The sequence below is a fragment of the Ochotona curzoniae genome, unplaced genomic scaffold (genome assembly GCF_017591425.1).
Source record: "Ochotona curzoniae isolate NIBS_2020 unplaced genomic scaffold, NIBS_Ocur_1.0 scaffold_3835, whole genome shotgun sequence".
Classification (NCBI taxonomy): domain Eukaryota; kingdom Metazoa; phylum Chordata; class Mammalia; order Lagomorpha; family Ochotonidae; genus Ochotona; species Ochotona curzoniae.
The window spans coordinates 30,068,479-30,080,614 of NW_024467114.1; the positions used below are offsets into that span (position 1 = coordinate 30,068,479).

General features: G+C 48.7%; 1 protein-coding gene across 2 annotated transcripts in view; it reads right to left on the reverse strand.

The window, feature by feature from the left end:
* SP4 (Sp4 transcription factor) overlaps positions 1-11,837 on the reverse strand; it is an 83,836-nt gene extending 71,999 nt beyond the window's left edge. The window contains exons 1-3 of one of the 2 annotated variants that reach the window (XM_040965156.1): positions 11,647-11,837; positions 11,059-11,168; positions 8,908-10,486 (exon numbers count right to left, since the gene is read on the reverse strand). In XM_040965156.1, coding sequence (XP_040821090.1) covers positions 8,908-10,486; positions 11,059-11,168; positions 11,647-11,653 — 1,696 coding nt within the window. In that variant the 5' untranslated portion in view covers positions 11,654-11,837. Of the gene's footprint in view, positions 1-8,907; positions 10,487-11,058; positions 11,170-11,646 lie in introns of those variants that run through there. The other variant, XM_040965157.1, reaches the window with a different exon arrangement.
* Between the last annotated feature and the right edge of the window lie 299 nt (positions 11,838-12,136).

Consider the following 12,136-nt stretch of genomic DNA (forward strand, 5'->3'; position numbering starts at 1 on the left):
CAGCCCTTGAGTAAAACTCTCACATGCAGGTGCAGCGACCACATAACTTTTATGTATGCAAGCCTTCTCCCCCCAGCATGAGCTCCCTTTTAAGAACAGGTTAGTATTTTCAGAAGTGAACAAAGGCTGAACACAGAGCAGACATCGAACTCTAAATACAGGGCAGCTTCTCCATGTGGAACCTAGACTCCCTCACCACTCCCTGCTCCCAAGCTTTCCGGTACTTCACTTACCCAAACCTCTCCCGTACTTCTAGCATACAACTCAGGCCACGAGCCATAGGTAAAATAACTTGCTCTCTTAATATGCTACCCAACACTCTTTCAGTGGGTGTCACTACACAGTCGCATGAATTCTACCGGGTTGCCACCTTCTATACATAGTTTGCATTATCATATTCAAGGACTTTTAATACCTAGTGCCTTATTTGATCTTCACAATGCTATCAAGTGAGAAGGAACTAATAATATTATTTTCAAACGAATAAAGAAATGAAGCTCAAATTATAAAAACATGCCCAGAGTGGAAGGGCTAGTGGATGTGTGTGTGTGTGTGTGTGTGTGTGTGTGTGTATGCAGCAACTGCACAGAAACTTCAGAGTGTTAATTCTTGGTCCCGTGCGCCAGCAAGCCCTCAGCACATGTGTCCCTAATGATAATAAATCCACTAACTGATCGGGCACTGATTTTTTTTTTCTCACCTCCAAAACTTAATATCATCTCTGAGGAAAATTTACTGAAAAGCTGAGTCTTACACATTAAAGAAAAAAAACCCCATTAGTGCATGACTAGTCCAACCACCAGACTGCCCACTTCATGGGGGAAAATTAGAAAGTATGTTAATTTATGTGCTTTCCAGCACCTGGGCTCACGAGCAGCTGGATTTTCCCAGTGTTCTCGTTCATACCATAGTAGCAGCAGCAGAAACACCAGCCCAGCTAAGAGCTACTGAGATAAAATAAGGTCATTTTAATTCACCATTGGGCACTGAAGCCTATGTCAAACTCTAACGCTTTGTATGTGTTCTCCACGTCTAAGAGCAAATGACAGGGAACTAGCACCTAGAAGCACAGTCCTGTGCAAACAACAAAAACAGAAATTCAAGTACTACAATTGTTAAATAGAATCCGCTCCAGAGCTACAAGGAAAATCATATGAAGTTTCAGATTTACAGAGGATTCTGACCTTACGCTGGCAGGAGCACAGATACAAACATTCCGAGAAGCCTAAATTTCACAATTAGAAGAAAATATATAGTATGACCAATCAAACAAAAAATCCTTCTGCAATCTACTGACTGTTGTGCCGATTTTGCAATCCCCAGAAAATCATCAGGAGTCTGAAGCCGATGCAAGCGCATAAGGGCGATTAATTCGTGCTAACCCAGGCCCCCCAACTGCCACCCCTGTCCCCCACCGGGCAGCAGTAGCAGCATCAGCAGCAAGAAGGGCAGAAGAAAGGGCAGAAGAAAAAAGGGAAAGCGCAGCGTTCTTACAAACTTCAGGCCAATTCCATATAATTATTCAGTTATGACTGGTCAGTTTATCTGTTAATTTTTAAAAAGAGCAAGTTGGCAGGCTTCTACTGGTGTGTTTGAAGCAAGCAACTTTCAGAAAGTACAAACTGGTGGGCTAGAGGGCAGTGAGCAACTTATCTAACAGGCACACCAGGGGTCTCCTTCCCGAGGAGTGCTCTGCCTCCGTGACCGTGTCAGGTACAGACTGTCAGGCCTGGAGTTCACACAGCCCCCAGCCAAGCAAGCGAGGCAGAAAATCACAAAAGCAGAATCACCTAGGTTCTTCACTGTCAGAAGAATGTGAAATCTCTGATGACGGGAAGATCACTTCCTAAAAAAACAAGTTACTCCCTCATCACACAGCTCATGGTGTTTAAAACATCCTGCCTATAAAGCCCAAGTCAACGTCCACTGTGTTTGAGAACACGCACATGGCATCAGCATCACCATCACCATTTGGGAAACCTACAGATGATGGATAGGAACCTAGCTTCCAAGAAAACCCACGCTGCTTCCAAACCACCGCTGAACTGTTTCTTCATTGTATAGAAGCCAATGACTGGATAATGCAGCAAGGATTTTAAATTCACTGATTGACCTCAAGTTTAGGATGTTTTGAAAAATGAAGGCACTGATTTACACTCAATTTCTGATGCTCCGTGCTGTATAATTTCTAAGTTACTGACACTGACCTCAGGATAGCAATCATGTGTATCAAGCTTAGTTCCAAAAACCAATTCAATGTCCTCTTCCTCCTCCACCACACTGAGCAAATATTTCAGAGCGAATTACCACACTGGTCATCTTGATAAAACTGCACTTGATGGGCAGTAATGGGGGCGTGGGGATCTGCCTTCTCTCTGCCCTTAGAGCTGCATAGTTCTCCTCATGCAATGTGCATGTTTCCTGCTTTGAGTTAAAGCTGTATTCATTGTTAAGATGAGTTTACAAGCCTGACTTCACTGTGAGTTTGTTTTCCTGACCTTATGCTTTAAAAAATGTCATGCTACAGCCCAAACCCTTGGGACCCTGCACCGGTGTGGGAGACCCGGAAGAGGCTCCAGGCTCCTGGCTTTGGATCGGCGCAGCTCCAACTGTTGTGGCCGCTTGGGGAGTGAATCAACAGAAGGCAGATCTTCCTCTCTGTCTCTCCTCCTCTCAGGAATATGTGTTTGTTCAATAAAAATAAATCTTAAAAAAAAAAAGTCATGCTATTTTGTTTTGTTTCATAACCCTCTGGCCTCCCACCACCCGCATACATTATAAACCACAGCAACATGGGGGCCTGGCAAGAAAAGTTTCTATTTATCACCTCTTACACTACTTTTGGGCCTGAGGGTGGTGCAGATGTTAGAGCTACAAGAGCCCGAACTGCAGAATTAGTACTACCACATAAAGCATTTAAGGAGTACCAGAGGCAAACAGCTGATAATGGTCTTTCTCTTTGTACTTATCCTTGTAGCCCCTTGTGCAGTACGAACAAAAGCACTGGAAAAAATGACCTTAAAGCCTGGCATTCACATATTCACATATTTCCTACAGAAGTTACAGCTCAATTCAGACAGTCTACCAAATGGGCACAACATGCACGTCACAGAGAAACATTGCAAGGTGTGATGAGGCCATACAGGCATCTAGCTCAGTCCCTAACATATATTTAGCAAGCAGTATTCGCTTTCTTTCATAAGTTTCATTTAAAATAAACAAAACACTCCATTTTCTAGTTAGTTTCAGAAAAAAATGCAATATCTGAGAGTGCCCTAATCTTTAACCACAAATTTACTCCTTCAAGAAACAACAATCGCCCCATCAGGACGACACAACGGAGTTCAGCGACAAGGAAAAGAGGACCCTTTTGCTTTTCACAGAGAGCATCCTTACCAGAAGTGTCAGTGTGTGAGGCCGATCCAGGTGGGGCCTCCTTCTCTCGTCCCTAACCCTCGGCTACACTTACTCATTTGCTGGGGAAAGATCTGGATATCCAACCCAGACTCATAAGAAAATAAAAATTGGGGCAGAGGCCAACCTTCACTCTCCACAAAATATGAAGAATTCATTCAACATTCCTGGGCTCTGTTTCCTTAATTTCTAAAGCCAAGTTCAGAAATGAGGGAAGGAGGCAAAGGTCTGATTCTTTCCTAGGTTATTTTGGTGACTACCATTTCCAGAGGGGTTCATCTTCTCTAAGCATTGCATGATTCTGTAGGCTTCCCTACTGAACTTCATTCATTGGGTAGTGAACTGACAGACATTATGAACACCCAATCCCAACTCATACTCAAATCAGAAAAGTTCAGAAGTACATATAAATGAATAGTCTTAAATTAGGCCACACTTGCATCTGCCCATCCTTAGTACACATCCTCTTAGTATTTAATGTAACACTGCACAGCCTCCAACCTGCATTTCTGCTTGCACCTAAAAAAATTAAAAATGCCTTTGTAAGATTTCAAGAGCTGTATCAAACTTTACAACAGGTGAACCACAATCTCCAAGATCCTTTCCAATTAAATTTCAACCATTTTGTAGACATGCTATTTTTTTTTTTACAAAATCTAAGCAACATTATCTACCCCCTAGATCAAACCATGTTCCCTTCAGCTTGTGTCTATGTCTGCTAATATTCTTTAAGTACTGCTTGTCCCCTTAGAAATGGAAAAGCAGATGTTTAAAACTCTACTTTCCCTTGCTCTTCTAACCTGAAGTCCTTTGTAAGAGATACCCTTGCAAAAATTCATGTGACTCAAAAAAGGAAAAGATAAATTTTTTTAAAAAGCTTTATTTATTTTTATTGGAAAACCAGATATTCAGAGAGGAAAGACAGAGAGGAAGATCTTCCGTCTGATGGTTCACTCCCCAAGTTACTGCAATGGCTGGAGCTGAGCCAATCTGAAGCCAGGAGCCAGGAGCTCTTCCAGGTCTCCCACCGGGTGCAAGGTCCCAAGGCTTTGAGCCATCCTCGACTGCTTTCCCAGGCCACAAGCAGGGAGCTGAATAGGAAGCAGGGCCGCCGGGATTAGAACCGGTGACCATATGGGATCCTGGCACGTGCAAAGTCAGGACTTTAACCAATATCCTATCGCACTGGGCCCAGAAAAGATAAAATTTAATGTGATTCTGCACTGAGTACTTATCATCTTCTATAAGAAAAACCAGCTGATGTATAAGATCAACTTGGTGTTTCAGAGTCTCAGTTATTTATGGCACAAGATATAAAGTTTACATCATGAATTCTAATCTGTAATGAACAGTACTTGATTTTAAAGATTTTATTTATTTGTTTATTTTTGGAAAGTCAAATTTATAGAGAGAAGGTGAGATACAGTTCTTTCATCTGCTGGCTCACTCCCCAAGTAGCCACAACAGCCGGAGCTAGATGATCCAAAGCCAGGAACCAGGGACCTCATCTGGGTCTCCTACAAAGGTGCAGGATCCCAAGGCTTTGAGTCGTCCTCTACTGCTTTCATAGGCCATAAGCAGGGAGCTGGATGGGAAATGGAGCAGCTGGCACACAATCTGGCACCCGTATGGGATCTTGGTGCATGCAAGGCAAGGACTTAGCCACTGGGCTATCATGCCAGTCACAGTATCTTATTTTATAGAAACAAAATTACAGGAGTAAACCTGACTTCACAGAAAAAGAAGAAGATCCAAACACAGGGGTACATGTACATGTATTACACCCAGACATTTTACTTTAAGACACTTGGTAGGGAAATGCAAATTATAACAACATATATGACAAAGGAAAAGCGTACCTGTGTTAGGCCTCAAGCCAATTTTCTTTCTGTGAGTCTAGAAAAATGGGAGGTGTGATAAGTTGACCCACTGGCTTTTTTTTTAATTAAGCACAAATTTCAAGCATTTTTTTTTTGGAACCTCCTTCTTACCAGTAATGAAATACTGACCCTCCCATTCCTGCACATCTCCTGTTTCGAGAGATTCAAGATCTTGAAGGGCCAGCGACGTGTTATGTCAAGTCTGAACGTCCTCAGTGGAAGAACTAGTGTCAAAATGCTCACTTCCATGACAGCTGACAAGGAGCTGTCCACTCACCAAGCAGAAGGCCTGCAGCACGACCAGTCACTGTGTGTGATGACCACAGTCAAAATGAAGTCAAAGTGATGACTGCAGCAAGCTAGTCACAGATGTAATCTTACTGGTCCCTGCAGGCTCTAAACCCTTTCATTGAGGAGACATAAATCCTAACGCTCACTTCGGCCTCGCTTTCAGGCTACCAGAGTCCATATCTGAAAATAGATCTTTTTGCGCAAAGCACTTTCCACTCAACCTCGGGCCATGAATCCAGAATACAACTGGCTCTCTTTGCACTTGAAGCTTCTACTTTTTCCTCGGAGTGCAACTCTGAACCCCAGTCAATAAGATGAGAAACAAAAAGTACAGGATGGGTACACGTCCTTTGTCCTCAGTCTCTTATCCTGGAGCTAGCCGTTACATTCTGTCAAAGCTACTGATTCTGTCCAGCCTTGCTAACACCTGTCGTGAACACGGAGCACGAGTTTTCCCACTATTAAACAACAGCACACATGGGTGGCAGAGGAGAGTGGAAGCTACATGAAATAATAATCAAGGAAACAGGTACTTGAAAGCGAACAGGGACACAAGGTAACATGGATCCAAACATGCAGGGCTAATTCCCAAGAAACACCAGTACAGGCGCTCACTGCTCTCTTCCCTTCTCTGGACAGTGAAGTCCCAGTGTGCCACACTCTTAGTGTCTAAACAAAACAGCCAAAGACATGCATGAAAGCAGAGCTACTTCGCCTGCTTCATTATGACTAAGTGGGGCATCACTTCCAACTCCAGCACGAGATTGGCTGGGAAGGTCTCTGTCACTATCAATACCTGAATACAAAGAACACTTGCTGGTTACACACAACGCCAGCGCAGGTGGTAAAAATCTGCAAACACGTAGGCCCATTTTAAGTGCACTGACTTGTAGAAATCAAGTTCCCCTTTTGGTCTTCACAATACAGTTGTCTTTTAAAATTGACTGGATGGGAGCCTGCACTGTGACAGAGTGGGTTAAGCAGTCACCTGCATTGCTGCTTAGCAGCACCACAACCCTGGCTGCTCCACTTCCAATCTGGTTCCCTGCTAATGCTCCTAGGGAAACAGAGAAAGATGGTGGCAGGGGGTGGGAGACCAGATGAAGGCCCTGGTTCCTTGCTTTGGTCTGGCTACTGAGGCCACCTGCAGTGAGAGAGCGGATAGGACGTTCCCATCTCACCTTCTAACTCTACCTGACAACTACCTTAGAACAAACAAACCAAAAGAACTCTTGACACCCTTTACAAAACATATTGCACATATTTATCAGAACATTAACTCTTTAGCAACAACAAAATTTAAAGTCTGGGTTGCAGGGGAGAAAAAATCTAACTATGCAACATTCAAATTTCCTCATTTAAGTGAAGCCTCACAAATTTCACTTATTTAAGTAAAGCCTCACAAAACAAATGAACTTAAAAAATAAAAGAAAATCTGTGAAAATGAAAAAAATAGCCACATCTCCTAGGAGCTCAGTACATGGTCACCCCCTCATGAAATGTTTGTGACAGTTCTCAGAGGACTGGTGAACTCGCTCCACACCCAACCTCCTCCAGAATCCGCCTCCTGCCTCAGAGCTGCTGACCACATTTAGTTTCCAAACTTCAGTGAATTTCAATCACCTGAAAAGTCTGAAGGCAAACTCCTTAACCTCATCTGCCATCATTTCTACTAATGCACCATTCAGGCAAGGCCAGGCTGGGCAGTCAGAACCGTCACTGTCTTACCCTCACAGTGGGCAAGGACAAACTTGGCATCAGAACAGATCTCTACCTAAGTCATCAACCACTCCATTCTCTTAAATCACAACCCACCAACTAACGCTTACCGGGCAAGATGAGCCATGAGTGAATCAACCCCTGAGTTAACAGTGCCAACTGTCAACCAACCACCAAAAACACACTCGTCTGAAAATAGTCCAGCTACCATTAAAGTCTAGAGGAAGATTAGGAACAAAGCAAGGGTTGCAATCCAGAGAAGCATGTGTGTGACTGTGAGAAGAACCACACTTGACACCAGATGACTATGCTGTCACAACGCGCAGCCATGAGCCACATGCGGCCATTTACATGAAAGTTTTCAATTCGGCTCCTCGGCTGTAGTAGGCACACTTCAGCCGCTCAGTGGCCACATGTAGCTGGCGGCTAACACGGCAGACAGGACAGAGGGAACACTCAACATCACTCAGATTCTATGGGAGAGCGGATCCAGAAGCAGTACCTAGTTTCAATATATAAAAATCTGGGTCCTCTTGAGTTGGTAGGCCCTGCCATTTCCCATGTGACACACACACATCCACTTTAGGTATTCACTGGCAAAGAAGAACCCCCGCAGAGTGCTTCTACATGCTTCCAAAGTGAACAGCTTATTTACCTCCGAGGATCAAACTAGACATACTCAACTAACAAGGTATGAGAGGATGAAAGGCACTAAAATCACCTGCTAGTTTGTCATCAAACTATAACTGGTGAAAAGCGCCTAATTATTAGACAACAAGAGACACGAAGTACAATTAAGACTAGTCCAAGGAAAGCTTCAGCTACTTAATAGGACTGGTTTTGCAAGTATTTTGGAAGTATGTTTATATGTGTAACAACGAACTGCCGTCATGACTGACCCTGCTGCCATTAATTCACATTAGTAGTTTTTTACTGCTTCTATTTTTAATTGCTTCCCACCAACCTCACATTACACACCCATTGATAGCATACTGACGATAACATTCACCTCAATATAATTTTTGTAAATGGGTTACTTATTCAAAATCTGGAGTTAATCCTTACTTGAGCAGAAAAGTAGACAAAACTAAGGAAGTTGCAACTGATACTTGCATGGAGAGGTTGCACCGGTATCCAGTTTAAAGCAACCGGGCATCAACACACACACACACACACAAGTGTTGGTGACCAGATGTGACGACTGGAGAACTAACTTCCCATTGAAAGTTGGCCTCGCTGCACAGGAAGTGCAAGCTTCCCCAGACTCACGACCATATACCCACTGCATTTAAGCCCGCCTTCCTTCAAGCGGACAAACATCAAACCCTCAGACAATATCTCTGGGTTGTAAGTCTGACTCTAATCAGATCACTGTGTTCCACAGAAGAATCATCTTTTAGAAACTAGCCAATGAAAACCCTCAGAGCCAATGCCCACATGCCACAGAGTTACACTTGTGGGGGTGATGTGCCCACCGCAACCGTCGTTGCCTATCAAAGATCTACTGCAGAGGTCTCTGTCAAACTCAGGAGTCAGCAAGGCACAGCAACGAACATGGCCCAACACCATGGAGAAGGCCGAGCGCGAGCAGGGGTGGACTTACCTGCAACGCTAGTGATCGTGACCGGAACTCCCTGCACTTGAACGCCTGCAGCCCCCAGGTTGGCCACACTCACTGTCTGAAGGTTAGGCACTGATGCCAGCTGGGCAGTGTTCAGTGTGATGGGGGCCCCGGCCACTGCCACGGGCGCTATCTGGGCCAGCGTCGTGCCGCCGCTTGAAGACACTGGGGTGATGGTTAGCTGCTGGGATAACCCGGCGTTCTGCACTTGCAGATTTGAGAGACTCTGAAGATTCTGGACCTGGACAGTTTGCCAACTGATCTGCCCTGAAGGGGTCAGAGTGGGAGCCCTGATAAGCACCTGAGTGGGGTTCACTGCCTGCAGCTGCACATTCTGCAGCGGCTGCTGCTGGATGGCCTGGAGCGTCTGACCCGACTGCAGCTGGAAGGACTGTGGCGGGATGGCCTGGAGGAGCTGCTGCTGGGGCTGCTGGATCTGGATCTGCTGTAGGATGGGCTGGCCGACGAGCTGCACCTGCTGCAGGGAACCAGCCTGGTCCTGCGCGTTCTGTACCCCGTTGGGCTGCAGCTGGCTGGAGCTCTGGGCTTCCGACTCGGCAGCGGCTGGCTGAGACTCCTCCACGGTGCGCTCGGAGCTGCTGGCTGACGTGCTTGCATACTGGCCCGTGTCGGCCGAGCTCACTAATGTGTCGCTGCTCGTCAGGGATGTGGAAGCGGTGGTTGTGCAGGTGGTGGAGGAGGACGGAGACTCTGGCATGGTACTGGCAGAAGCCGAGGTGGTGGTGGTAGTGGTGGTCGGGGTGGGGGTGGAGGCTAACTGATTCCCATTCGAGGTGCCGCTATCAGCAGTAGTGGTGGCTGGCTGGCCAACCTGGCCGGGGGCCCCTCCTCCTCCGGCGGTCACGTTATTGATCACTGGCAAGGCTAAAGTCACTCCTCCGATGTTAATGGGCAGGGTCGTTACCACTTGGGCCTGCGTCCCGGGCAGGGTCTGTAACTGCAGTGGTATCGACACACCAGGTCGAATCTGGACCGGAACGGTCTGATTGGCCAGGTTCTGAGCAAGGATATTCCCGGAAGCTGTCCTATTGGCAGCCGTGAGGATCGCCTGGTTATTACCTGCAGAAATGAGCTGAATTTGACCCTGCAAGTCCTGTAGAGATGAACTACTGGCCGGATTGATCTGAATCTGCTGCCCTTCCACCGTCTGCAGCTGGGGGATCACCTGGTACTGGACACTGCCCCCTGGATTCTGCACTTGGATGACCTGGAACTGCCCAGGGGTGGCAGAGCTCCCTGATTTCGTTTTGGTAGGAGAGGCACTCCCGTTATTACTGCTGGAAGAACTAGAGGAGCTAGAGGCTGGTTGAGAAACGTTATTCTCCTTCGAGGCGGGGGGAGTGGAGGCAACCAGCTGCCAGGCGTTGCCGGCGAGCTGCGTGGTGACGAGTTCGAGCTGCGGCGGCGGGTTCTGCAGTTGCACCAGTCCCTGGCTTGGATCTATGATGATCTGCTGCTGTCCGGGGGCTTGGTTTTCACCAGGAGTCCCTATCTTGCTGCAAGTAGCGGCCAGCAGTGCCAGAGGAGAGGGCTGAGAGTCCTAGCGAGACAGGACAGCAGAGGAGGAGAGGAGGGGGAGAGGAGGCGAGAGGGGGCGGGTTTAGTCAGACCAGCAGCAGTGGGGAGGGGCTGTTGCTTTATTTATGTGTGCTGACAGTTGTAACTTCTCAGCACTTAGAAACCAAAAGGACCAGGGGAACACGAGCTCGGGAAGGCGCGCTCTCTACTTAGGAACAAGGAAGCACAGCCTGGGCGGTCATGAACTTGAAATACAAGGGGATTTCTAAGAAACTTTCTTCAAAGTGTTCATCTCCTAGGGACTCCAAACGCCCTTGAGGACAGACACGCGGGGGCTCCTGATGGAACTTGGGGGTGACGCTCACCCCTCCAATAGGTGAGCCTGCTCACTCACTCACTCTCCTTCCGAGTGAGTTCCTCGCTCTCGGGGAGGTGTCTGCTGTGGGTGCATGTTCTTAAGCCTTTACTTGTGGGCGTTTCAGGGGCCACAGCTCCTTCTCTCTCCTAACGTTTCAGATGCATCTGGGGGCCAGGGCTGTTGTTTCGGATTTGTTTTTTGGTTTTTGTCCCTAACATATGCGTTTGCTTTTTTACCTGGGAGCCTGAGGTTTTGGGTTTTTTATTGTTATTCTCTGCCTCGGAGGCTTTCCCTCCTTCTGTAGCCATCGCCGCCGCCGCCTCCTCCTCCTCCTCCTTCTTCTGATCTGTAACAACCCACCCACCCAGCCCCAAACGCACAACAGGTTATTAGGATTATTATTATTCCTCTGCCCCCCCTCCTTCTCCGCCTCCCCGCGGACATTAATCTCCATAAACCCGCGCGATCCACGCACAGCGGCCCGGTGGTGGGGGGCGGGGGGCGCGAGAGAGGGAAGGGAGGAGGGGGCATCCCAAAACGTGGTTGGAAATCCGACCCAGCGGCACCCGGTGCAAGCCCCAGAAGGAGGCTGCTCCGCTCAGACACGAAGACAAAACGCGAGCCTGCCTGCCTGCCTGCCTGCCTGCCTCCCTCCCTCACCCCTCCCTCCCGCCCTCCCCCGTCCCCTCCCTCCCTCTTGCTCCTCCGCCCCTTCTAGCATCTCGCGGCCCCGGGGGAGGGGGGGGGGAAAGCACCGAGCAGGGTCTGGGGCGGGCGGGCGGGAGGCGGCGAAGGAGAGACCGAGGGGGGTGGAGAATACGTACCGCTCATCCCGCATTAACAGGACAAACCCTCAGTCAGACGGAGACACTGGGAGAGCGAGGTGGGTGGGGGGTGGGGACGAGGCGGGAGGAGAGGCCGGTCCCGCCCGCCTGCCCGCCCGCCCGCCCGCCCGCGGTGGCTCGGAGGAGGCTGTAGCTGGCACAGGCTCTGCCTCTTTTTCCGCGAATGGCCGCCGCTGGGCTGTGGCGTAGCAGCTCCTCTCTCCGCCCGAGCCCGGCGGACTCGCCCTTGATTGACAGCGGCGGCGCGCGGCGCGGGCGGCGGCGCGGGGCCGGAGGCGGGGCCGGGGCGGCGCGAGCGCGGCCTTCTCCCCACCCCCGCCGGCCTCCCCGCGCTCCGCCGGAGCCGCCGACTCTCCACCCCTTCCCCCAGCGGATTGGACGCCGACCTGCCGGGGGCCGGGGCGCCGGGGCCGCCGGGGCCGCCTCCTCTCTCCGCCCCCTTTCTCGCCGCGCGGATGCTCCGGCCTCG